Genomic DNA, 27,812 nt, shown 5'->3' on the forward strand with positions numbered 1-27,812 from the left:
AGACATTCTTCATGATCTGTTTCTGTAACAGTCTATTTTCTATAGCCTCACCAAACATCACAGAAGAGATTTTAACAACCTCTTGTGGTGTTATCACACTCATTTTGATAAGGTGAGCAAGACATAGCAAAGAATGGATACAGGGTTAGTGACGAAGGGTTAATGAGGTGAAGTTCAGGCTTCATGCATGCACAGATGGTCACCAACACAGACTACAATTGACATATATATAGCACTTACTGGACTAGGAATTGCATCTGGGTCTATTCTGTGCCTGGGTTTCTGCTGGGGTGGCAGCTCATTAAGTTGCTTTTTTTTTTTTTAAATATGTATAAAAATAAAGAGTGCCACCAAAAAAAAAAAAAAGAAAAAGAAAAAAAAAAAAAAAAAAGAAAAGAAAAAAAGAAAGAGAAGAGAATAATAAAACAAAGTAACAGTGTTACTTCTCTCTACCCAAACTTGAAGCACTGGAATTAGATATATTTGGACATTCATCATGCAACAAGAAACGTATCAGCTTCTGCAACACACACCAATCCCAAATGTCAGTCTTGCTGCGATACTGAGACACACTGCTATTGGATGTAGTAGCTCACGTGCTCATTTTGGTTAGAAATTGGGAATTTTATGTTTCAAGAACATGCTGAAATGAAGGTAACTAATAAAAGCCATTTGAGATATGATTTAGTGGGAAATAAGAAGCTGACAAGCAATTACAGATTCTTAAACTCCACAAAAAAAAATACTCCTAAGCCTTATATAAACCTGAAATCTAAATAGATCATCTTTTTTGAATAGAAGTAACTTCTGAATAGCAGCAATAAAGATCTCAGCTGTAACTCAAAACTATATTATTTTTAGAGTTTTTTTAAGGACCAGTTGTAATCACTGTCCTGGAAAAGTTCCCTGCTACCAAACAACAGTTGCAGGCCTTCTGAGGCAATGACAGTACAGCACCAGGAGGTGTGGAAGGGAAAGTATAGCAGACTAGTGACAATAACGCGCCCAGGCTTAATATTACACATCACTGCTAAACACTGCTTGTCTTTTCCTCAGAACCTCCATTTCAAAAGATAATCCTAATCTGTGAAGCTGTCCAAGTTGGACTGAAGTAGTGTCCTGACTTTATGATCCAAAGAAAACTAACCAGGCAATAGGAAAAGAGAAAACATTACAATCATCTCCTGTGAACCTTAGTTTAAAATTCAATCATGCAGTTCATGGATTGCTACCTCAAAACCAGCAGTTAGTTCACCTTGGAAAGTAATTAAGAATTCAGAAATGGCGAAGCAAGCTTAATCTAAGACCTCAGGGATTCCTAAAATGTAACACAGTACTGAAAAAGCCCTGAGAAGTTAAAGCAGTGATATGTATATGCAGCATCTTTATTCAGCTGTCAAGGGAAGAAGTGCTTCTGGGCTTATTAACAAGGGACTGAAGGTGGACATAACAAAGAAAAGTAAGCAGGAAAAAAAAGACTGTTGCTCTTTGAAACAAGAAACCTGCTTTCAGCTTTGGTCTTTGTCAGTTTTGTTTAAAGTAAAGACACCACGGAAAAGTTCACACTGCTAAGAACAAAGTAAGCTTACAGGGCTAGGAATTGAATCTGGATCCAAGCGTTTTGGTGGTGGTCCAGGCTGACTTCCATAATTTGGTGTGCCTGGATAAGCTCCGCCATAGTTTGGTTGGGGACCCCTCACCTGTCCAAAGGAACCTTACAAGAAAGGAAAAGTAAATTAAATAACAGCTAACATAAGGCAGTTCATCATTAGGCCCTTCCCATTCATTAAGTTATCATAAAAATAACAAGAATCCTACATGATTTCCAGATAACTAGGATTAAATACTTCTCAGTATTTCAGCTCAGTACATCTCAATCAGCGATTCAGTAAGCTGACACAGTCCTCCTTAAAACCAGACTTATAGAAACACATTTAAGACCAACATAACTATTTTCAAAATAACAAGATCAAAATTTGCATGAAGATGATGCACTGGCAACATTCTGGTTAGGTCGCATACAGAACAGCCAGATAGTCAGTGGATAACCAACCCCACAGCGCCATAAACTAAAGTTACACAAAGAATTGTCAGGTAGTTTTGATTTGCCCGAAATCACAGTAATAGATTAACATGTGATAACTTCTTATGCTTTTTAATTATAATCACTTGATTCAAACCCATACAACAAATAGCTCAGAATGGTAAATACTACTGTTTAACTTGGATTTGTCCTTAATCAAAGGGAAACAAGAGCAAAGCTTTGAACTGTAGCCAGAAGTCTCCAAGTTACAAACCTGAAATCCACTTCTCAGTTTGTAGCACACAGAGAATACATCTTACCAACAACTTCTATATTAGGAATACTCACCGTTCTGCTGCATTTGGTATCCTGGCTGAGGAGGATGGGTGGGTGGAGGTGGTCCATGAAGGCCACTCATGGGAGGACCTGGGTGAGGCCCTGACAGAGTTGATGGGGGTGGTGGTGAGGATACATGATTAGGCTGGGACATCGGTGGTCCAGCAACTGTCTGCCCAGACAGCGGTGGGCCTGGCATGGGAGGTGGCCTTGGGGCACCTGTGGAAGGAGGGTAAGAGGAAGGTCCAATCCCCGTAGAAGACGGAGGTGGAGCAAAACCAGGAACTTCAGTAGGTAAGCGCTGAGTTGGTACTGGTTGACCAGAAAAGGGAGGCTGTGCCAAAGGAAGACCTTGAGGCACACTGGGAGGAGGGGGTCCTTGGCTCGCAGTGTACGGTGTGTAGAGACCAGATCCTGTTGCAGTGAAGCTCCCTGAGACCGGGGGAACCGATGTTGGAGGACCTAACAAGAAAACGTATTACTATCATTTTTATTCTTTATTTTCCAATTTCCTCTAGAAAATTAATTCCAAACTCAAACAATTCAAACAGTACTCCTTCACGCAAGAATATCTAAACTGGTCCACCATTTTCACCTTCAGATGGACATTTCAGTACTAACATAAAAACCTTAAGTGAACGTTCTTCCAAGGGATCTGAAAACTCTTCCTTATTATCTTTTGACTGAGCTGAGTGACAAGGCACGTAGACTCCCAGCTTATGTAAGCATAGATGTTTCTGTGTGTCACACACAGATTCATCTAGTAAAATGATTAAAAAATATACCAATATTCCTCCTCATGTCCTGTAATACTTCCTGCACTGACCCCTGCAGTAATCTCAGCTCTTTTTCCCCAGAGATGATATCACCAGCCAAGGAAACTACTGTTTACCATGGCAGATATCAACATTCAGATAATCTCCATCAACATATGGCAATGAATCATTGACAAGAGCAAAACTTAGAAAATTACTAGCACAAACTAAAAGCAATCATGAATTTCTATAGCCAGAAAACCTCACCATATCCCAGTCCAGCTGGGGGAGGAGCAGAGACTGGAGTACTGCCAATTGTCATCCCTGCCATGTGATTGCTGAGTTGCTGTACACTAGATGGAGGGGGACCATATTGCTGGAACGTAGATGGCTGGCTGACAGGCGCAGGTGCTGAGCCTGGCAGGAACGGCTGAGAAGCAGGCGGCCTGAGAAGGGGAGATAAGAAATTTCATTGTATTCCCCTCACGCAAGTAGTCACAATTCTCAGTGTCTTTAAAAAGTTGTTCTGCCATATAAATACTAGACTATAATTTACATATAGTATAAACTAAGCAACATTAAGTTTATGAAAAATAATTACATACACCCCATGCAGATCTGAATCTCTTTCAACACAGAAATCTGCTGGTTCTTTAAACATGAATTCTATGTTTAAAATATTTTCTGTTAAGTCCATTTCAGTCATCAGAATAAATCAGAAAACCTCCAATAGAGCCTACATAACAAGAAACAACAGAGCCTACACAACTCTTGAAGAAGGCTCCATTCTTCAAAGGATTTGGACTCTCCAACTGACAATGCTGAGCTTTACCAAAATGCAACAAAAAACCACCACCTTCCCTTCTAACCAGTAATCAGTATGAAGCAGCAGGACTGCTGCCACTTCCACAGTGGTAGTATCTCTCTGGGGAAGACACCAAAATCTTTAAATGAAGATAATTCAGGGAACTATCATCATAAAATAAATAAATAAATAAACAGAACATGCTAAGAAATTGCACAGTAGTAACAGATAAAAGAATACTCCATTGAGACTAATTCACACTGTCGAGGAACCAAACACATCTACTATGTGGAAGCAATTGTTTCCAAACAAGACATATTCTGGCAACCAGGAAATTATATTTATGGGAAAATGATTACGACAAAAGAAAGACTTTGAAGAAGTGCTTTTGATTAGTCAGCTGGTGTCTATACTTATAACACAGGTGCATTAAAAAGCACGGGGCCAACAGGTCAAGGGAGGTGATCCTCCTTTACTCTGCTCTGGTGAGGCCACATCTGGAATACTGTGTCCAGTTCTGGAGTCCCCAGCTCAAAAAAAGGCAGCGATCTCCTAGACAGAACCCAGTGGAGGGCAACAAAAATGATTAAGGGTCTGGAGCATCTCCCATACAGGGAAAGGCTGAGAGAGCTGGGACTCCTCAGACTGGAAAAGAGAAAGCTAAGAGAGGATCTCATAACTATTCATAAATTTTTGAAGTGCAGAAGTCGAGTTGATGGGAGTGGACTCTTCAGTAGCAAGCAGTGATAGAACAGGAAGAAATAGGTGAAACTGCAATGCAGCAAGTTCCATGCTAACACAAAGAAAAACTTACTGTCAGAGTACTGGAACAGACTGCCCAGAGAGGGCAATAAGATACAATAAGATAAAAACAAAAAAAAAAGTCAGTGCCCGCCACAGCAAAAACAAAGGATCTAAAGCAAACCAAATGCCAAACGGCTGAGACCTAGCATTATGATTTCCTCTTCTTGTATATACCTTTGCATTGGTGCTGTTGAGGTTGGGATCCCATTCTGCACGTCTCCTTGTCCAAACTGACTGTAGCCCTGGTGGCCAGAAGGAAGAGATGTTCCACTGGCTGGAGGGGGAGGTCCAGAACTTGGAAGGGGTCTTACTGAACCTACAGACATAAAACAACAAAACAAAAAGCAACCAACCACAAATTATTCATAGGAATAAGGTCTTGAAATAGCTACCAAGAAAAATCAAGGGAGGAAAAAAAGTGAGAAAAGAGTTTGGATGGCCAAATTAATGTATCAGTACTTTATCAGCAGCAAGTCATTTACACAACTAAGTTAGCAGCAAAACTGAAAACAAATATTTTAGCCACTGCCAGTAGTCACATCTCCACGCAGATCAAATAGGAAATAAGCATTGTGGAAGACCTTCAAAAGACAACTTTATTTTTTGATGAAGAAACATCTGCTTTCTTATCAGAAAGGCATTAAGTTCCTCCCCCTTCAAATCTAATTGTTTTTATCTGCAGCAAGGAGAGTATTTATGTAAAACCTAGCATTCATTCTAGGTCAGTTCCCCCTCTTGAAGACTAAGCATCATGTGAGTAGATTCAGTTTTGAACAATTACACTCTACCAGCTGTCTTTATGCCCAGCCTAGCAGGGACCACCACGGGCTATTCTTCCAGCCTTTTAAGGTTGGAAAGTAGAAGGAATATGTTCAAGTTTTTCAAAGTAAACTGCTTCCCACAGCATCTACTTACAAAATAAAATAAAATAAAATACTGGCTTCTATTTGAGTAAAATTATATTAAAAGTTCTGATAATTAGAACTATATGACTGTGCCTGCTAACTACAACTACAGGTTTGCATTTTTTTTCAGCATTACCAGGCACACCATTTGGTAAATGCATCTTTAATTCCAAAAAAAAGCCTGAGAAGTCTTCCTTTTCTAACCCTCCTCACAAATACACTTCTCTAACCATTACCGCAGACTGCTCAAATAGCCACTGAAAAAACAGTGACTTGGAGAAATATCAATATCTAGTGGTTTGTCCACCTTAAGATTCATTTTTATTGAGGAACCTTTAAGTCCCTCTTCAATACCTTTGAGATGCTGTCCTTACTCATCACAGACCTCAAAAGAGAGGCAGGCTGCAGAACAATGGGAAGTGACTTGTGGTTTTATTCAAAGTCCTGACATTACATGGGCTTGGCCCGGCTCTGACTGCCTACTCTTCTTAACAAAGACAGGGATGGAAACAGCTCTTCCAACATACCCTACTTTTCAGGGTAAAAAAAAAAAAAAAATTCCCTTATTTTAGGGAAAAATATAATATGATTTCTTGCAATGTTTCTTATTTATATGGGCCAATTCAGGTTTTGAAATGAGCCTTCTGAAAACATTAGTCACGAGTCAGTTATCTACGAATCTGGATGCATGAGGGATTTAAACTACAACCATTTCTTCACATCATATTTATGTTTCTGGCGTGCTGCTGACAAATAGCATAGGAAGCATCCCACCTACCTCTGACTGAATAACTGAATACCCACACTCTTGAGACAAAACCCTACTGAACTGGAACATGGCACAGAAGATGGCTAAGAGAACCACCCCTTCCCCACAGCAGGAGTGGCACAGCACAAATGCTCCCACATTTACCTATGAAATTAGGTGCAAGAGAAGTGTCAGAGTTGAGAGAAACAGGAGAGCCCTTCGAAGGGAAACCCAAGGAAGGAAAATAACCTGGAAAGACAGAATACCAGTAAATCAAGCCTGAGAGAGAAGCACTGGGACAGTGTTTCCAATGTTTCCAGGACAGTCTGCAGTGCAGAAAGTATCACATACATAAAAATCCATGTCACGTTTTCTATTTATTCCTTATTCTATAGTCCCTCTCTCTGTTCTACTGCCCTTAACATTACGTTACCAACACAGCTCATATATGAACATGAATGCAAATGTAAGTATTACGAAATAAGTCAAAACATAATAATCCAAAAGCAACCTAATTCTTACTGGTATACATACAATTGTATTTGCACTTTCAACTGCATGATCTCATTAGAAGCAAAATCAATTGTAGGAGCAAAAGACTGATGCAAACTTATCCTGGTTCTTTCAGCATTTTCATTGTGGGAAGAAGCTACTCCCAGCTAACAGTGCAGTACCCTGCTTCTGTTTCCAAGCAAGAGCTCAGCCTCTGGCACAACATTTTCACTTTTCCAGTTAGAGCTAGGGTTTGTCATAAAAATCAGATGCAATGCTTCTCCAACCAAGGACATCAAGTGCTGCCAACGCTTCTCCAGTTAGTTTTCAAAGCACATTTTACTTATTATTTTTCAAACACATTCTTAAGATGACGACATTGATACCACAGAGTAACATCAGCAGTTCTCCTTTCACCCCTTAGTGTTCTCAGTTCCAGTCATTCTAGCATCTCTGAACTGAATTCTCTCCCCTCTACATTATCCAGTTACAACAAGTCTTGCTGCAAAGTCCCGTAACAAACACAGCATGATGAACAGAGTGAAGATGGAGACAGAGACATTTTTCTCTATATTGCCTATCTGTTCTCCTTGTTAATGCACAGTATGTCACTGTTTTCTACCTGGATCTCGTTTAGCACCTACTAGCAAGTTAACTTCCAGCTGCTATGCTTGTGCTCTGCATTTTACAGTCCTTCCCTCTACAGACAGAAATCCTAAATTTGCAAGAGCAGGTATGAGATGTGTGCCCTGTTCCTTAATACAGTCCATTAACAACCTCTCTCCTGTGTTCAGGAAGGGAGGCCTGTCAAGAAAAAAAATGCAAGAGGGATCTCCACAAACCACGGGTGACCTTTCCCCAAGACATCGCTGAGGGACGTGAGGACTGCAATATGCCCCTATTGTCAACATGAGACCAACATGTTGCCACCAGTGTCACGCTACCGGTCAGTCACTACTGGTGGTCCATTTTTGATCTGTAAAGGTTTGTATGTACATCAGCAAGATTTCTAGGCACATTCTTACTGATCAGTCATGAATGACATTTCTGTTGCTCTGAAACTAAAAAAGCCAAAGCAAACAATTCAGAAGAAAAACAGATAATTCCCTTAAAATGAAATGCCTTTCAGACTTGCAAATAATTTTTGAAGGAAAAAGCTCACTGGCTTCTTTTCACAAAGATCCTGAACATTCTTGACACTACTCACTCCCAAAACTTGTTTGTTCTAAGGAGCAGAGCAGAAAAAGCTTTCCCAAGAGATCTATACTCTTTGCCCTTCTTGAATCCCCTTCTCTCTCTCGCTGAACTAAGTCCAATTCCTCCCCATTCTTTCCATGCAATGGAAATACTAGTTAGCCGATGCATACAGAGAAGCCAATGTGCTCAAAGCTCTGCCTTGTCCACTCCCAGGAAGCAGGGCTTCTTTCTGCTGCACAGTGCTAATTTCCATAGGTTTTATAAGAATTGAAACCCTCCATGAAATTAGTTCAAAGCTCATTTGCTAAAAGTAATGCTGAAAGAGATTTGCTGGGAGGAGAGGATTAAGGAAAGAAGAGGAAGATGGAACAAAACTGAATAATCCACTTCTTCAGCATACCGCACACTCTTCTACTCCACTACTTTGCTAACTCAAGCCAAAATAAACAGCAGGGGAGCCATTCAGCTCCCCTGCAAGTCTCTTTCTCAGGACGTCTATTTCAGTTTCCCACTTCTGTCAGTTTCAATAAGACAGTATGCATTTTAATTGCTCTATTTGTCTCATCAAGTTTGGCTTAAACTCCACATTGCAAAAAAAATGTGAAGTGTATTTGTAAGGGCAATGACACAGAGATCATTAACATGACTAGCACACTGCTCATTTCCCTAGGAAAACAGTCCAAAATCTAAAACCTTTCAGAGTGAAAGATTGTGTTGTGCTTATCTTGATGGACTTGAACTCATCAATATCATTTTAATAGATACACTTCTATTCAAGTAGATACACTTCTACTCAAAGCTATAGTATTTTATCTCCTACAATATTACTGATGCTAAAGCATCATCTCCCAATAGAATTTGGGTACTCTAAGATTATAAAAAATTGAGGCTATTCTGTTAAGTTAGACTTTCATTTCAATAAAAAGGAAAAAAAAAAAAAAGAGTTGAACTATTTTGTTAAAGGAAATATACACAAGCTCAGGCTTATTTTGCCTTTCTACAAAACTGACATACCTTGTAGAACCAGGAGAATTCTGGAATACATTAGCATGCCCACATATCCATACACTTTCTGTTGTTTTTAAAGACACTGAAGAAGCTAGTTCCAAACATGTTTCCTACCTAAAGCTGGATCTCTTAACTCTTTGAGGCAGAGCACAGACCCTTCTACACAGTAATACAAAGCAGTCTCTGCTATAAATCTGTTACAGTCTCTCACCCCCGATGTAACCTCTTCAGGAATACTGCCCCACTGAGATGCTTCAGTCCCATGAGGGCAGAATCATACATAAGTAAAGTAGTCTGAGATTCTCAACACACTAATTTTACAAGCTATTAAGAGAAGAGTAAGCCCTATTGAACCAGACAAGTGACAGGAATAATCTGAGCACATACAGAAAGAATACGAGTTTTAACATCACGTGAGCTGTGTTCAGAAGATAACAGCTATCAATAAACAGAAATGTAATGACAGGAAACAAACAAAAATTCTATAAACAATTCAGAAATTATCAATCACAATGCTTTGATTGAGAAGTACCTTGTGGAGGGACTGGCTGTTGGTATCCTGGCATCGGACCATTATAAGCTCCATACTGTGTGTGAGGAGCCCCTGGCAATGGCTGTCCTCCATAGGCAGGCTGCTGGTAGCCCTGATATCCAGGCTGAGGTTGCCCATAAGGAGGCCCCACGTGAGTATGCTGGTTTACACTCATTGTATTCACATCCCCAAATTAATTTCACCTGCAAAAAGCAGAGGGGGGAGGGGGGGGAGGAAGGAAATGGCTTTTAGAAGACATAAAACCAAACTAGTCAATTTCTCTATTGCTTTCAAAGAAATCAGAGATCCTGAGATACTAGAGAAGTCAAAACTTTAGCAGTAATTTGCTCTTGCTCACAGTTTTTCATGATAAATGCTTTACAAGAACTAGTTAGAAAACAATAATTTAACAAACTTTCCAATCCACTCATTCAGGGTTCTGTTCTGGTTAGACTTGTGATCAGCTTCTTAGGAAAACAAAAAGAATCTCAATTGGCCACTCCAGAGCAGAATTATCGAGCTTCCTGAGACACTTGATGAATTATTTCCCCCTTCAAAAATCACCTTTTAAGTTCCCCTCCAACCCAAGCTATTCTGTGATTCTATAACAAACAAACAAGACTTAGAAAATAACTTAGATGAGAGATTCCTTAGCATAACACTTCACTAATACTCCACGAGGTTATTTTTAAGCTCTGTGTTAGCCTACTAGCTCATGCTTCCTTGCTGTAAGTGACACACAAGTCAGTATCCACACAGTCTGTTTCTTTCTGTTTGAAAGAAACCAGAGCAGAGACAACAAAGGATCTGAAGGCTTTGCTTTATTTTTTAACAGTTAATGATTTAAAGTCTTCGTTGTAAGCATAAATTGCAGAACACTCGAGCACTCCACAAGCCGCATGCTCATCTAAGGCAAATGTTCAAAATGGAAAAGAGAATGAAGTGTCACCGTAGGAGCTTTACAAAAGGGAAAGAACTGAAACAGTGTCAGAGACAGGAAGGAATTTTCTCAGAAGAGCTATGCAAGAGACCTTAATAGATGTATTCCCAACTCCTCTAACTTTATAAAGACAAAACCACAAATGTCATTGGGAGCCCCCAAACCAAGGTGAGAGTTCTTAGAATACCATGGTACCCAGCAGGCAGATAAGCCACAGAGCCAAGCAGGTCACTACATTGGCAGGAGGTTCCCTACTGGCCCATTTCTCACAGATAATCTGCAGCCCCTGGGCTCCTTCAGACACTCCATATGTCAGTTACTATCCTCTTCAGGTAAGACCGTATCCACAGTAACAATGTATATAAGTGTGTATTCAGAGAGTTAGTTAATGAAAGACTACAGTTTATACAGAAACGCAAAATTAAGGTAAAGCAAGTAACTATTTTCCCCTGCATTTTTCTCCAAACCCCACGATGAACTCCTACATTGAAAATAAATATCACATCTTAACACAGAGGAGACAAATACAGCTGCAACAGCCATCAGCCAATTGAGTTAAATCCCAACATAGAATAACAGCTTAACTCAAGCGGATAACAAACATCCGAGCTGTTTTGCTTATTCATTGATTATAGCATGCCACCTAATGCCTTGTTACATTATCAGAAAGATGACATCAAAGCAATATTTCAACAACTGGCACAACAGTTATACACAAAGGGCACTAAAATAACTACAGTCCTGCATGAACCATCCACATACAAATACATTCTTTCAGGTCCACAAAGGGAGAACATGTATCACAACAGAACGATCTGCTTGTTTACAGAAGACAGCTAGCTTAATACATGCATGCCACATTCATCTCCTATAGCTCAGCATTAATATTAATGCTAAGCATGTGAATGCTTACTCTGAAAATTAGATATTAAACTTCACATGAAATGAATGAAGTTTTATATTTCTACTTTTCAAGCTGTGTAGGGCTTTTGTTTGGGAAATAAATGTCTTCTCTTAAGTATTTAAAGGTAATTTGCTGTTGAGAGTAATGTACAGTGTCACTTAAAAAGCTTAACAGTAGTTTTGACCAATCCACAATGTTTCCAAACGTAACTACAGTGAGCAAGAGGGTGAGTGCTTTATACTGAGGTTTCTCATTTCACCTTTGACTTAGTTCTGCAGGGTAGGCTACCTGGAGCAGCTGCACAGCCAGGAAATCCAGACTTTGAGATCCACGTCCACTCCCAGCTCCCCTGAAGGTTAACTTCTTCCTTGCCAGGCAGGCAACTCATGTCACCACACAGCAGTCACACACCTACCCACACTAATTTTCTGTCCAGTGCAACCAGTAAAGCAGGACAGTTCTTCTTCCAAAGCAAGGGAGAACACAGCTGCAGACTGCTCTACCTGAGCAGCTCAGAACACAAGGCTGCTTTCTCTCCTTCCTGCCCCTCACTATTGCTTATTATATTCTGCATGAGCAATTTGGCCTCCAGACACTGTTCCTACAAATGGGTCCTCCTCTCAGGAAGAGCTGCAGGCTACACAGCAGCACGAGCAGGACACCTCCTGAGCTACAATCATTAGGATTCCCTTAACAAGTCATGCCTACAAAATTCTGGAGTCACTGTGGATCTTCCTTAACAAATCTCAAGTTTGCCCCAACAGTTACCAAAGAGCTGGAAAAGATCAATCTTTCAACTTATTGCACAATGGGGCAAAAACTCAAGCGTGTCCCACTTCTAACTGATGTGAGCGTACTTTCAGTAGGTGACCCTAGCTGATTATTGTGAACCATTCTCTTGTCAGCCTTCCCCCACTCACTCCTGTCAGTGTTAGTATTTCCCACTTGAGTGGCCAGGGTTACCTGCTTCTTGCTCACTCCTCAGCAATACTCAGAAACACAAGCTTATTTAATGCAAATCTTCCAAAAGAAGTCTTAGAATATTTACCCACATTGTATGGAAAACAGAACCATCTCTTTTGTGTAGTTACAGTTCAGTGTCCTAAAAGCAGATATACCTCAAGCCTTCAGGTAATCCGTGTTACAGCCAGCACAGGCCAACGTCCTCTACAGCAATGGCATTAGCTAATGCCTGTGCCATGACAGCAGTGTGCCAAGGAGAGGGCTAGAAATGAAGACAACAACTCAAGAATTAGCTTGGTGTTGAAGGTGTAGACAAGGCTGCTTCATTGATCTCAGTTGCTCAACCTGCTCTAGATGTAAGGTTTACAGTACACTTCCTCATCACTGACGTGGAATACCACAAAGGGCAAGGCCAAGAGAATCCAACTCTGAGAAAGCAGAAAAGGGCTGTCACTGAGTGAGTCCATTTTCCTTTTCCCTCGGTACACCATTTCTTATCAAACAGTACTCATTTTGCCTGCATCCAAAAACATACACATGTAAATCAGAAGTTGGTCACTTGAAGAGATATGGGAAAAGGCAAGATTTCATGCTCTATTTCTTAGAGCATGTAGGGGGAAAAAAAAAGCAATCTCACAGAAAGAATTAAACACATACACCAGATAAGGAAAAGTGGGGGAAGCAGTCTGTTCCATTTAATGAAAACACTGAGGATATTAATTTGTATTTGGTAATGCATTATGAAAACTAAGCCAAACATACTAGTATAACATGCTGCTGAATGTCATATTAATACTCATGAGTTACAATACAGAAAGCTGAAATAAGCAGCACTGATGCTAGAGAGGAATACAGTGACAAGTGCTTGTTACTATATATAACTAAAATAATTTTCTTGCAAAACAGAGCAACCACTCCGTGCCATCTTCATCCATTTGTCTGAACAAAAGCAAATGGCCATGGAAATGTTAGTCAAAACAGCAGCAGCACACAGTTAAAATTCATACTGATACACTGTTAAGTAGACAACCAACACAGAGTAGCAACAAAATGATGGGAGGAAAACACATGGTAATATAGGGAACAAATGCTCAGCTTTTAGAATAGCACCTAGATTCTTTCTGATCCCAACAAAGCAGACCACAGATCAGTTTTTACAGCCTATTAAAAACAAAAACCCAATGCAACAACACTAGTGATTCATATGAGCTTCAATCAGGAAGTCTCTCCAGCCATGGAGAACTGCAAACTCATCATTTCCTCTGGTTTCATTCACTGTTAATTCCCTTTTGAAACTGAGGTGATTGATCACATCAGTTCTTGACTGCTTTCTAAAGGAATCACACACAGCAGAACAACTTTCCTTTAGAAAGATGCCAGTCTTTTCTTAATTGGTGGGTCCTGCCCCTTTGTTTCACCTTCTGGGGAGACCTGATGGTTGGTTGTTTTTTGTTTTGTTTTTTTTAAGGAAGAGGATAGCACAGCCTCTATGCTTTGCTGGAACTGAAGGAAATACGCCTATTTGATTTCTGTACAGAGAAATCAAAGCTCTTTCTGAAAGATGGGACAAGGAAGACAGCCAGCAACCTCTAAGACTGGTTCAGAATATTACCTACAGAGCTTTTAAAGCATCTACTCTGTAACTTTCCAGAGGAATAGCTGTACCACTCGCAAAAATGTGAATTCTGGAGCTAAGGTCACTCTTTAAATGGGAGACACACTTGCTTTTTCTTCAGATCCAGCTCCATGAGGTCCTCTAAAAGCACTTGCACATTTGACTCTTCCAATGCAAGAAGCACCTCTTCTGTTTTTCTATAGAAAATCCTGGAAGAGACGCTCATACCCTGGAAGTCTATGACTGGCAACTGAGCTGGAAGCACTCATGCTGGTACAACAGCATGCATCTTATACATTTGTCCAAATGAGTCCAACTGGCACTACTGGAATTGACTCTCTAATTCAGTTGTCAGTTTTCTTTTTTGCTTGTTGTAGTGCTCTGTCTTTCCACCTCAGCAGATTCTCTACTTCTTACGCCATCAGTAACGTTCTCTTCACCCATGCATTCTGAGTCACAGCCGTAAAACAGATCTGTTTTAACAGTTCATGAGAGGTGTAAGACACCCACTATTCAAAATGATGCTTTACAATTTAACACCAGTGGAAGTCCAGAAGCCTCAGTATTTTCACCAAAGACTTTCAAACAAGCACATGACAGGTTACTACTAAGATTTCACGCCACAACAGGTTCTGGAGCAGAATTCTGGAGGCCAGTCTGTCCTGGGCTGTTTCAAAAAAGCCTTTCAATTCTCAGGACAAAATACAAATCATTGTTCACAAGGCATGATCACTCCAAGTTCTTCTAAATAAGAGCCACCTTCAACACTATTTTGTGAGGCTGATTCACTGTCTTGGGAAAGGTCCAACATAACATTTAAGTCACAAGGGTGTGAAAGCACAGAATTTAAAGTTTTAGTCTTGACCGAACTAAGTCTATCACTATTTCCAATCTTTACCATGACCACCAGATTTTTATTTAGATCAACAAAGTGTATAAACCTGGTAGGGATCCCGTGGTGGCACAGATTTACGTATCTACTTCTGCAATAAAAGCTAAAAAAAAAAAAAAGAAATTCTGAAACAGTTCTGGACGCTGCTGCTGAAAGCAGTCGGTGGAAGCAAGTCACTAAAAACATCACATCAGCAAAAGCACAGTGAAAGACTTCCCTCTTCCTCAGCTGTACCTCCACATCCATGTTACAGTGCATGAAGACATCTGACTCACATAAGTGAGCCTTGCACAAGTGCAATTAATCAGGAAAAGTTGGAAAGTAATTTAAAGATTGGAAAGGAGGCTAGACGAATGGATAAACAGGCAAGTACAGAACAGACTAGAGGCATACTGTACTGCTACACAAGCTTTCCACACACAAATCGTGACACAGACCTTCTTCATCCAAAGCTTCTATACCCTGACTTCCCCTACACAAACACGCATTACGCAATTCCCACCACTCACAATAAACAAAAAAGCTCAGAATTAGCTTTTCCTAATGCCTATCTGCTCAGTTCCTACATTTAGTGATTTCTATGTGAACGACGAACTTTGCTAAACATAAAGCAACAAACAAGTTTTATCTTCACAAGTCATTGCTAATAAAGATTTTCAATCATCCACCTTTTCCTCTACTGTGAGACCTTGTTGATTATTTTTAGTCACTCTTTGTACCTTGCCCTTCCTTATCCAACCATTATTTTTCCCTTGGAGTTTTGACCCTCTTTCTGATGATAAGCGTTACAGGATGAATATTTAGCCTTACAGGAGCAAGAGAAAACCCTCAAAGATGTACAAGCATCTAACAACTCAAAGAAATAGTCCCTTAGACACCTGTTCACTGCCAGAATTCAGCTTTTAGCCATGCAGTTAGAATCTGCAGTGACTATCTCAGCATATTAAGAAGTCATAATCCTTATATCAATCTCCATGTTCCAGTCTCTATAGTAATAAAGTACTCTACTTTGAGTTGTACCACTCAGAAAGAGGTCAATACAGAAAAACCTATTCCACACAACAGAGCAAAGAAACACTTATGTACAGTGAAGGCAAAACACCTCTTTAGAGAGGACTTTAGGCTGAGAATACTTCTACCAACCCCATAACCCAAAGCACTTGGGACAACTTTGCATTAATGAAAAGTATGAGCAAGACAACATTATCAACAAGTCTCCTCACTCTCAGGATGCAATTTCACACTGTCTGTATGCAGGAAATGGCACTGCACGTTACATATCAGACCGTATTTCTCTCCCTCTAGCATCTCTCCAAAACATTTAGTAAAGAGTCTTAGAATGGGAAAAACCAGAAATGTTTTTATGAAATTGTCACATTAACAGCTGCAAATTAAGACTGTGTATCAAACTGGAAATCTCTATCCTTACATTAGCACACAAATGCTAATAACTGGGGCAGATACTTCTGATGTCACAGTTAGTAGCTCACTTGTGTTTCAGCAACAACTTTTGTCTGCCTCCATTTGAGTAAGTTTAAGCAGAACTCCAGCTACAATGTGACAGCTCCCAACAAGCCCTACGGTTGGTTTCGCAATACCTTTTAACTGCGAGAAGATCTGGAGTTGGCTAAGACAGCACGCACAATTGGAAAACACCTGACACATCACAGGAATAAAATGAAGCTTCATCCTATCCCAAAGAACAGCGCTCAGAGGAAAAAAGGAGAAAAAAAAAAAAACAACAAACCAAACCAAAATAAATCTGAAAAACGGAAGTGAATTCCAACACTACAGCTCACGTACACACGAAGTACTGCCTGGCCTAACCTCCTCCAGGAGCACACTCGTGCTCTGGCCACACCGCCTCCAGCCCTACCTTCACCCTTGCACTTTCAAGGCCACAGATGGGCAATCACTAAGTCCCACCGCCCGTGTGGGGATACCCGCCCCCCGCGGGTCCCAACGGCACAAGACAAGCACAAGACACACGAAGCGGGGACGGTAGGACGGGGGCCGGATCGGAGCGGCCGCCTGTCTCACAGCCCAGCGGCTGTCAGGGCGGCGTCGAGGCCCGGCTCGCAGCGCCCGGGGCTCCCGTCTGGCAGCCGACGGCTGCAGGAGACAGCCCCGCCGCCAGGCCCCCCGAAGGCGGCCGGCACCGGGACGCGCTACCGGCAGGCCGCCGGGCTGCGGTAGCGCCGATCGTCGCGCGTCGTCCCGCCGGGCGCCGCTAGGCCTCCGCCCTCAAAGGAGAGAGCGGCGCCCGGGCCTCGCGCCCCCGACACCTCCGCGGCCGCCGTCGGAAGGCCCGACTCCCCGCGGCCTCGCTCACCTCCGCCGCCCGCCGATCCCGCCGCCGCTGCCGGGCCCGCTTCCGGCTGCCGGACCCGCCGCTCCACCGGAAGCGCCGCTCCACCGGAAGCGCCGCTCCCCCGCCCGCCGGCTGCCACGTCCGCACTGCCCGCCAACCCCCGGCCGCCGCCGCGCCCCGCCCGAGAGGACCCGGATGCCGCGCACGCGTTCTGGCACTCGCGAGAGTGACGTCACTCCGGACGCGCAGGTCGGCCGCCGCTCGCTCCTCGTGACGTCGCTGGGCGGAAGTGCGGGCGGAAGTAGCGCCGTGACGGCTGCCCGGGGCCGGGCGGTGCCGCGCCGTAGCTGGGCGGGCCGAAGCACAGCGGCTGAGGCAGAAGCCGTGCATGGCCCCGCGCAGCCGTGCCCGCTTTGGCGCCGAAACGCAGCGGCTTTGGAAGAGCGTTTGGGCTGTGCGGGCAGAGCCGGGCTGCAGTACTGCGGTGACCGAGCCGTGGTGTGACGACACAACCGCATCCTGTGAAGGGTTATGGTGTCTGGGCGACACAGGACGTCCGTGTCCGTTAGTTGCCGAGGGCTGCTTTGCTGTGCAGAGCAAAAAGATGTCAGTTTGTTCATAAGATCGTTAAATAACGTTACGTCGAACCCGGTGGCATAAGGGAAAGTGTGGGTTTGACTTCCTTGCAGCTCCCAGAGGCCGGGTTGGCTTGGGGAGGCTGGGAGGCCTCCTCCAGTGCAGTGCTGAAGAGAAGCTGGTGTAGGGCTGGGGTGCAGCTCTGCTCTCTTGGCCATGGAGGAGCCCAAACATGAGGTCCCCCACTGAGAGCTGTCTGAATCCCACACACATGGCTAATCCTGGCTATTCTTGTCCCCATGTCTAATATTAGGACTGGCTGCAGAGCGTGTCTGAGAGCAAGGAGCACACCTCCAGCCTGCCTGTGTTCTTCAGGACACTCCTGTGTAGTTCACCAGCTGCATAAGGAAGGCACAAGTGTAGAGCGTTGCCGCTCGCTGGCTACTCTGGTTCAGTTTCTCAGGTTCAGGTGCCATCACCTGATCTTGCACAGGTTTGTGCTTGTGTCACATCTATGCCCGAAACTGCCATGCTAATGAATCCCGAGTGCTGGGTGACTCAGCTTCGCCTTTGGAAAGGGAAGTGGAAATAAAATTTTTTACTGAAAAGCTTCCAGCTTTAAGAGCGCCAGATGAAGCTCTGGAGAGACAGGAGGTGAGCTATTTTCAGCCATGCTCCGGTGAGAGATCCATGCACTGAGGGTGAGATTGACATGACACGTGTGCAGAACAACTCTGGCCCTTTACCAACAGCAGAATCAAATGTCTAATCATAGGCAGAGCAGCAGCTGAGAGTGCAGAAGAGCAGGGAAGGCTGGGCTTGACAGTCTCGACTCTCTTCTTGTGTGTGTGAACTTGAAGGAAAAAGTGAGAAGAGGGCCTTTGGGTAGACTGGAGGACTGTGATGTGAATGGTGAAGATGGGAATGGAAGATACTGCCTGTTAAGAATTAGAGCCTGTTTTGAAGTTGGGAAGACATAATATCCAAAGTGCAGAAATCATGGGAGCCGAAGAAGAAATGCTCATCACTCTGTCTGGAGGTGCCCCCTGGGGCTTCCGGCTGCAAGGGGGCTCTGAGCAGAAAAAACCCCTTCAAGTGTCAAAGGTAGGACCTCTAGGTGTGAACTGAGAGGGCAGGGTTGTTCTGCTGAAGTCAGATATCCCTCCTGAATCAGGCATTTTCTGCCAGTAAAAGGAGTGCCTGAACTCCTTTATGTGACAGCAGATCTTAAAAGAAGAACTTGGGGGGAATGGTCAGGCAGGGTGTGGGATGGGATGTGCGGACTGAAATGGATGCTGCTAAGGTGGAAGTGCCAGGTGAAAGGTGGCTTGCTTTCTGGATAGTTCACACACTTTATAATCTGTACATCGTTCCCGATTTGTCAGCACTGATCAATGGTGACAGTTGAGGAAAAGAGCTCATATATGGAGGCTTCAGGACTTGTGTAAGGCATCCAACTAAATAGAAAATGATTGAAGTCAAAGCAACAAGTGTCATATTGCAATTCAATTCAACTGTCTCTAATCCTTAGTTATATTCCAGTTTCAAAACTGACACTCATTTCTTAGTGTCCGCTGTTTTTGAAGTTCTCTTAATGCTGTCTGAAAGGAGTATTTATGATGTGTTCAGTTTAAAGAAGAGAAGAAAAGCAGTTGTTTGCAAGTGAGGTGAAATAACAAAAAAGAAATAAATATGGATTCTGAGTTGCATGTGTGTAAATCCATGGCTGTTACTGATTTCTTGACAGAAAGGCTACAGATTAGGTTAAAAGTTCAGAAAAAAGAAAACAGTCCTGTGTTTATTAAGCTCATAACAGCTGCATTAGCCTTAGCACAGCGATATCTATGGATGTCTTCCTGGAAGACACCCAGCAGCAGGAATGAAAAAATGCTATGCCCTGCCCCATTCTGTTTCCTTAAGTAGATTGTGTCTCTGACAGAGAACTTCAAAATGAAATGTTCTGTGACCCCAGGTCAAGGAGTGTTTATCTGTAATTTCTGCCAAGTGGTTTAGAATCACATGGCTTAGCCCAGAGTGGATGTTTCTTACGCAGAGAAAGATTGTTTTTCTACAGGAAAACTGCACATATTCATAGAGCTTCGAGTACTGAAGTGAAGTAATTTCTACCCTTGAAGCAGGTATCTGGAACCAGTGGTTGTTAGCAAAACAGGATTTCCATTGGCCACGTAAACTCTGTGGGATTGTTTTGACTCACTTTTTTCCCAGTGGACAAGAAACTGGGATTGAGGTGGCAGGACATACTGAGTAACTTACAGAGATTGGTTATAAAAGAACAGCAGCAAGAACTAGCCATTACACATGCTAAACTGCACCTTAAGGTGAATGGAATATTGCTCTCGGTTTAGTAGCTTTTTCAGAGAGATGCTAAGTTGAGCTAGCTCTCACCTCAAACTTGGTTTCATGCCTTAAGACCAGCAATGAAAATATACATATTTTTACAATACTTGGATACCAGGCAAAAAATATGGAAAATATATTGATACAAATCTGAGTGTAAATCATTCTTCTTGCAGGAATGATTTTATGATCATCATTTTTTGCTATTACTGTCCAGAATTTAATAGCATCCAGTTGACCATAAATACTGTTTTAAAAGCAGTAGTTTAATCAGTCTCCAAAGAAAGGACCTACAGATCCTTAATGGAAACCCAGAAGGCATACAGTTTGCTGATTGTCCTCTGAGTGGCTGTGCTGAGAGTAGAAGTCTGAATTCCGGGTTTTGTCTCTTTGAGTTGAAAGCTCACATTCTCATTCTTCTGCAGTTAGGAGTCTGCTATTAACATTTGTAAGATGGAATCTGGGCCAAAATGCCGATGATGCAAAACATCTCCCAAAATCTTGACGTCATTAGCAGCTTCTGGATATTCTACGAACTGAAGATGGGAATAATCACATCACTAGGGAATCATGTCCATGGCCATATGTCACTGCACAGAGAAATAGGTCATGATTATTGTTTTTATTAGAGCTATTCTGGTTTGTTAGAGCTCTGCTGATTTGTTAGAGCTGCAACTCTAGCTGGGCCAAGGGTGCACAGTTTGTTCTGTTCTGCCTCCATCCATGGGATCAGTGGCATTGCACAGCAACAGGACGTGGCGTCAGGGGGAGGTGTCAGTGAGACTGAGCCTGCCTCACAGAGGTAAGGTCAGATAACACAATGTTTGTTAGTGTGGTAAAGAATGTTCTTTGCGTGCATGGAAAGAAAGATTAGATAAATGAGAAAGGTCCATTAGTAAACTGACTGCTGTCACAGAACAGCCTCTTGGGGAAAAAGAAGAGTGCTAGACCAGGAAGTTTGGTTTAGCAGAACAGAAATTATTATTTTTGCTTTGATTCTTATGGAAAAATATATTTGGAAATTTATCTGTAGGAAACATGAAAGGAGATATAGCCATGAGTATCCTCTACCTCCCAGGAAATACTAGATTGGTACAGTTGGGTGTCTCTAGTTGTCATTTTAGGTGATTTCAACTTCTAGACTATAAAAATAATAGGAGTAGCAGTAAGGAAAGATGCTTACCATTGGATGTTGAATCAAATTGTTTCTTTATACCATTCTGGATGAAGGAAAGTTAAGCAGAAAAAAAAAAAACAAATTTGGGTGCAATAAGTGAAAATGAATCAACAATAGTTACTTACTTACCATAACAAGTAAGTTAGATAGAAATGGCTTATGTTGTAGACATGCAGAAATGCTTGAACTGCTATACCAGACTAGGTTAATGATCAGTCCATCTCCTGCTTCCTGCTTCCTCTGTGTTTCCTGCAGCACAAAGTATTTCAGAGGAAGTGGTGCACTTCAACAGTGCCTCTGATTTTCTGGTCATGCAATGCAGAGAGAAATTCAACCAAGCTGATTATCAGTATGCACTACGAATGAGAATTAACAGTCCTGGTGTTTTACCCTGTACATAAACATAATTATTTGTGAACAGATTGAGTTTTACGTGTCATACAGTTTCCCAGTGAAGATGCAATAACATCATGCAGCCAGGCATTCCAAAGACTGAACATTGTACAACATAGGACTTCCTGTTTAGAGTTACTCTCTTGTTGTATTATAGATCCCTGCACATTTCATTATCTTACATGATCAGTTTACACAGGCACCTCTTACACCTCTTGCCTTTCTTCTTTCTAAAATTTACATCATCATCTTCTTCGCTGAATCACAGAATGTCAGGGATTGCAAAGGACATTGAAAGATCCTCTAATCTGATCCCCCTGTTGGAGCAGGAACAGCTAGGTTAGGTCACACAGGAATGCATCCAGGCAGGTTTTGAATGTCTCCAGAGAGGGAGATCCCACAACCTTTCTGTGCAGGCCTCTTCCAGTGTTCTGTTACCCTCACCGTGAAGAAGTTTTTTCTCATATTTATGTGGAACCTCCTGTGTTTCAGCTTGCACCTGCTGCCCCTTGTCCTGTCATTCTTATTGTTTCTCTATATGGACTCACTTTAATTCCTGTTCTCAGTATCTTTTATTTCTGAAAATTATTTGGGTCTGATGTATGCTCTCCTCCCCTTCCCTCCCTTGCCTTTCTCTCCTCTCCCTTCTCCTCAGAATATTCTCAGCATTATTCTCTATTGTCTTCTAATATATTGAAGGACCTCTGTTTGACTGTTGTGTCTACACAGTGATAGCTTAGACATTTTCTTACTTCAAGGTGCAGCTAATTACGAATGTACAGTGAGCAAATACATTCTAAACTGTCCTTTCTAGAGCAAAATATGCAACTTGCCTAACTAAATAAATTAAATGAACATCTTGGAAGTGGAGCGTGAACCCATTTTTCTGTAGACTGGAAGGATGCGCAGCCATAGTGTTAAACCATCGGATGAAACAAGGGATCAATTCTAAACACACTTTAGTCAACAGCAAGGGGTAAAAAAGCAGCTGGATGTTCCCATTGCTGGATTCAGCTGCCAGAGAGCTTCTGTGATGTTTCAGTGTCCATGGGCTATGAGTTCAGGGACACGCCTGGAGCAAGATGCTGCAATTACACACCTTGTGGATATCTCCTTGGGTCAAATGTTACTAGCCTCACATTCGGGTAACCTTAATGGAGTCAAATAGCTCTATCTGCCTCAGAATCAGGGAAAAATGCATTGCTGCTTCCATTCAGCAGCTCCCAGTGGATACTGATGAAAAAGATTGAATTTAAATAACATAATCAAGATTGAAATGCTAGTATTGACTTCAACTGATTACATGGTTCCAGATTTGTAACTGCAAACATCTATTCCTTTTGTTTTAAACTTTTCTGCAAGAGCACATACAAAATATTTTGTTCTGCCCTAACAATCATTTGCAGTGTCTGTGTGCTAAAAAAGTCTGATGAAAGACAGCAGTATCATAACAATTCAGTCTCATAAAAACAGATACTGTAGGAGTGGAGGCTGAGATGAACAAGAAGCAAAAGAGAATTTATTAGTGCCTGGGGAACCCTCGGCAGAAAGAGTAGTTGATTTTTAAATTAGGGTTATGTTAAAATATCAACTCAGTAATGAGTAAGCCAGAGGAACAATAGACATTGATATGCTCAGCAGGCAGAGACACAGCAGGATAAAAGATCAACAGAGGACATGAATAACTCTGCAGAAATTATGAGGTTTGAATAAGGGGAACTAGAGAAGCAAATAAAGAGAAAAAATGAGAGTAAAGAACCAAAAGAGGAAAAGAAAATCTCCATTCTGTTCTTAGCTACAGCAGTGTTCTTTCAACCAAACTCAGTTGAATTACTGTGCTTTCACATTTGGCTTATTATAATTTGTAATTGACTCTTACTTAGGGAAGTAGGAAAAGGATAATGAGAATTCACACTACTTCTTACCAAACTGATGGTGAATTTGTATGGCTGTGTGGTAGTGACACAATAACACAGCAACAGTACTCCAAGGAGGAGTAAACAAGCTTAATTGTGAGAAACAAAGTGGGCCCATTGATGGCAAAATGTTTATTTTAGAGAGGCTTAGGAAAAAGCACATTGCCCTAACATGGACAGTATCCCTTGTAAGGAGAATCTGTAATGATGAGATGGTTCACCCGTTCTGAAAAGAGAGTACAGTAAGTACAATTTCATCAGGTTCCTGTAGGATTTCTTTGCAAGAAGGGTATGTGCATCAATTGCACTTGGAGCTAAACAAAACGTGAAATGAGTAGTCTGAGAAAAGTCCTAAGATAAGCGTTATGCTTATCAGCAATCGAACTAGGAATGTAACATGGAGCTGTATTAGGGAAATCATTTTTACAATTAACAGAGCAACTTTCAGATGGTGCAAGTGTGCACAAGCTGCCCTTTGGAACCTTCAATAAACAAGATTTATTCCATGAAAAAGAAACACTATAAAAAACACAGAAGGCCCTTGTGCTTAGTTTGAAAGATGCTTAGTCTGTTTCACAATGAATACCAAAGAAATAAATGGAAACTGGAAGCTTTCCAATTGCCACTGATAGTATAGCAGGAAGATCTGAGCCATGTGAAAAGGCTGCCTAGAGAGCTCTGGGTTCCCCAGCGCTGCAGGTGCTGCAGGGCAGGCTGGATGGGTGCTGGGCAGCTGTGCTGCTGGTGGCAGCCCTGCCCACGGCTGGGGCCTGGGGTTGGGTGAGCTTTAAGGTCTCTTCCAACACAAACCGTTCTGTAACTCTGTGATGTTAGTGCCTCACATGAAGATAATGAGCCAGCAAGATTATACATTTCTGGGAAGAAAAAAAGAAAGAAGGCAAACAAACGAGCCTCAATGAGTTGTGTGTAACCCAGTTAGGGAGACACTGATGTTACTGACTGCTGTACAAGAATTCACTGGAAATATCACACCTATGGTGCTGTCCACTATCAGGAAAAATTAATTCAAGAAAGAGCAGCTGTAAAAAGGGAAGGGAGAAGAATTATTTCACCTACTGCAAAGTTTGAAAGATACAGTGTCTTTCTACAAATAGATGCTGGGCAAACATCAGCAGCACTGATCAAACAAAAGACAGCATTGTCACTGATCAAGCGTGCACAGAAAGACCTGAGGTAACTAAGCAAGGTGGGTCAGCAACAACTTTCCTTCCAATCCTGACAGACAACTAAAAGCTTTTTTAAAATCAGATGGAGTAAACAATCTGGCATCTGAAACAACAGGGAACTGGCCCTGAAAGCTCGAGAAGCTCCTCTTGCTTCTCTGCTTTGTACAAACACTGCAGCAATTCAGTGAACTGTTATGGGAAGCAGTGACACCAGACTGTATAGGTTTTAAAAGCAACAACTGTTTTGTTGTTTAAGAGCAGTTCATCACAACCTCCTTTCTACTGTTTCTCACCTCTTGCATGTTTCCCTGCTACAAACTCACTGCTTCTCCTTTCTCACGTGGCAGATATCCTTGCAGCCTATATACTATAGGCTTATCAGCCAGGCACTGATCCCTGCGATCCACAGCCTGGCTCTCTGTCCTGTTCACCTTTGCTTGCATGACATTATTCCTGCTGATGCCTGCCAGCTCTAACCCAAATAGGCCTGACAGCTTGCAGATTTGCAATCACTCTGTCTTCCTGTCCTTACAGTGGAAGGTGGATAGACTGGTCTCTACCTGATCTCATGAGCATTGAATGTCATGCCTAAGAAAGTGCTACTGGCAGCCTTGTCTACAGCAGTAACTAATGCTAGTTTTGGAGGGCCGAGTATGTCTGTTGGTGCTGTGGAAGGAGTGCCTCAGGCAGCTCTGAGAGTGTTCCTGTTATGACCTGTCAGCACTTAGACAGGTGCCACCACTGGCTGCCAGAGAGGGAGTGCTGGCTGTGGTGCCAGGGGGCTTTCTGAGGGGCAGCTGGGCTGCAGTCACCATGCACTGGGAGGGGACATGCCTCCAGCACTGCTGTCTGGCCAAGGAGCTGCAAGCTGCACACAGCACTGGGACAGCAATGAGCAGGGAGCAGTGCTTGGAAGGGAAGTTCTGCCCTTCTCAGCAGAGATGAGGGGATAGGGCCTCTGGGACGACCATAAGAAGGTGGCCTGAAGAGAAAGCTGTATTGTCATAGTTGCAAATCACTGTTTTTGATCATATCAGCCAATGAGTTTGTTCACAGTTCTCACCAGGGCCTGGAGTTACCTGCAAAGGAAGTAGCTTTACACAGGCACTCCCTCCCAGAATGAGCACAAAGAGCACACTAGGCAGGATTGCTCACCGGGAGATTCAGAATTTAGACCAGTGCACTGGCTTCTCTCTCCAGTACTGGAATAGCAATAGTCCCTTTACCAGTACATTCTAGCTGGTAACATACTAAAGAAGTCTAGTTTGCATTTAATGGATTGTCTAGCACCAGCATCCTCTGCCACCAACAGGTTTCATCTCCAAACCCACTGTCCAGAAACAATCCAGTCTTGCTGGTCAAGAGACATTATTTCACCACCCTCCCTTTCCGTGTTCATTTACTCTTCCAGAAAATGTATGTTTTGTCCCTTCTTTCTCTGGATAAACACCTTCTACTTAACTTCCACTGTGGATGACCTTTGACATAGGTCTGCAGGAACACTGGATCTGTTTTACCAAGAGACAATTAATGCCATGGCACCTCTTAAGCTGCAACAAATTGTTTAGGCAGGAAGTTACTGGGACTAATTCGAGAAGTATAATTATAATAATTAGTGTAATTATAATAGCTTAGAGTAAATATTCTCTAATAAAAATACAGAATTGCCATGAAGAAGTGATGTTATTCAGATCCTTAATAGGCAAGGCATAGAAAAACTGTCTTAATGGATCTTTATGTTCAGGTGAGCAGCTGAGACAAAGCAAAGAATCAGAGCAAATGACACTAAAGTAATTCCTGATTACCAGATTGCAGTCATTTACAGCTCACAGTCTGAGAATTTTCTCCAAGATCACACAAAAACTCATCCAGGTCTCATGGATGCCAGTCTAGTACTTTAACCACCAGGGTATCTGTCCTTGCACAAGTAAAAGATTAGGCCCTACCCTAATCAAACCAAATTGTTCAAGTAACCAAACTGGTGTCAACACAGATGTGCCCAAAGAAGAAGTGATGGAGGTGTTTGCTTCTTCTCTTGCAGCTGCTGTGTTTGTGGTTCAGCTAAGCAGGTGGTTCTGGGAGGAGCAGACTCAGCTCTTAGAGTTAGTCAGCTCTTCAGATCCTGCCTGGGTTCATTCCCTTTCGGTAATGCTTTGTACTGCTTTATACAACAGGACAGTTCTTACATCTCCACTGGAACCCCCGTGACAGGACCACATTTCACTTAAATGGGAATGAAACTTAAATGCTGCCACGTTGCCGTGGAGTGTTGCACAGAGGGCAGCCCTGTGATGTAAGACACAAGCAGAGAGGGGAAGGGGAAAGTCCAGCTGTAGTCAATATACAACTCTTACTTGGCTTGAGTTTGCTTGGTTGTTGCTGGAAAGATTTTAGAGATTAGATGAAAGAACAGTAATATAATTGCCTTTCTACTGTACAGATCATGCCCTGCTTAAGAGGGAGGAGGTGGGAAGTGCCTTGGAGACAGAAGGGGGAAGTGCCTATTACAGTTAATTCCTGAAAGGCACTGCATACTGACTACCTACAGCATAGTACCTTTTTTTAATGAAGAAAGCGTGGTGGTTAGCAGAGAGGATGGCTGCAGTTTTGAGACAGGTTCCCTGGGTTATTCTCAAGCAAGATGTGAAGCCACCAAGTTACTATCAGGATTACTCTATTCTTAGCATCACAGCGTGTGTTCGCTCCCCACATGCCACAGCCTAAATATAGTCCATACTGAAGAACAGATGCTGCCAAGTTGTATCTGACCCCTTCTCCCTTGCATTCTGTTCCCAAAAGCTAGGCTGAATTCACCCGAGACACATCCAATAGCCGGCGTGTCCTTTTGTTTCTTCAGAGCTGCACTAAGAACATTTTTCTACAGCCAGATCCTTGTCCTAGCCTGCTTGGCCGACCACTGGTCTTCCCTTCAACACTTTTTCTTCTTCCCTGTATTTCTCATTTGTTGCATCCAC

The 27,812-nt window shown here is 42.4% G+C and overlaps 2 protein-coding genes across 4 annotated transcripts in view; one reads left to right on the plus strand and one right to left on the minus strand.

The window, feature by feature from the left end:
• The window catches only part of SEC24C (SEC24 homolog C, COPII coat complex component), a 202,411-nt gene that overhangs the window by 16,974 nt on the left and 157,625 nt on the right, over positions 1-27,812 (minus strand). Inside the window, exons 2-9 of one of the 3 annotated variants that reach the window (XM_072340382.1) lie at positions 17,252-17,332; positions 9,606-9,808; positions 6,542-6,625; positions 4,898-5,039; positions 3,382-3,560; positions 2,372-2,821; positions 1,590-1,714; positions 241-309 (exon numbers count right to left, since the gene is read on the minus strand). In XM_072340382.1, the coding sequence (XP_072196483.1) occupies positions 241-309; positions 1,590-1,714; positions 2,372-2,821; positions 3,382-3,560; positions 4,898-5,039; positions 6,542-6,625; positions 9,606-9,780 (1,224 nt within the window). In that variant the 5' untranslated portion in view covers positions 9,781-9,808; positions 17,252-17,332. The remainder of the gene's footprint in view (positions 1-240; positions 310-1,589; positions 1,715-2,371; positions 2,822-3,381; positions 3,561-4,897; positions 5,040-6,541; positions 6,626-9,605; positions 9,809-17,251; positions 17,333-27,812) is intronic. The other 2 variants (XM_072340384.1, XM_072340383.1) reach the window with 2 other exon arrangements.
• The window catches only part of SYNPO2L (synaptopodin 2 like), a 30,566-nt gene continuing 21,559 nt past the window's right edge, over positions 18,806-27,812 (plus strand). Inside the window, exon 1 of the mRNA XM_072340637.1 lies at positions 18,806-18,910. Coding sequence (XP_072196738.1) covers positions 18,806-18,910 — 105 coding nt within the window. The remainder of the gene's footprint in view (positions 18,911-27,812) is intronic.

The sequence above is a fragment of the Excalfactoria chinensis genome, chromosome 6, assembly GCF_039878825.1.
Source record: "Excalfactoria chinensis isolate bCotChi1 chromosome 6, bCotChi1.hap2, whole genome shotgun sequence".
Lineage (NCBI taxonomy): Eukaryota > Metazoa > Chordata > Aves > Galliformes > Phasianidae > Excalfactoria > Excalfactoria chinensis.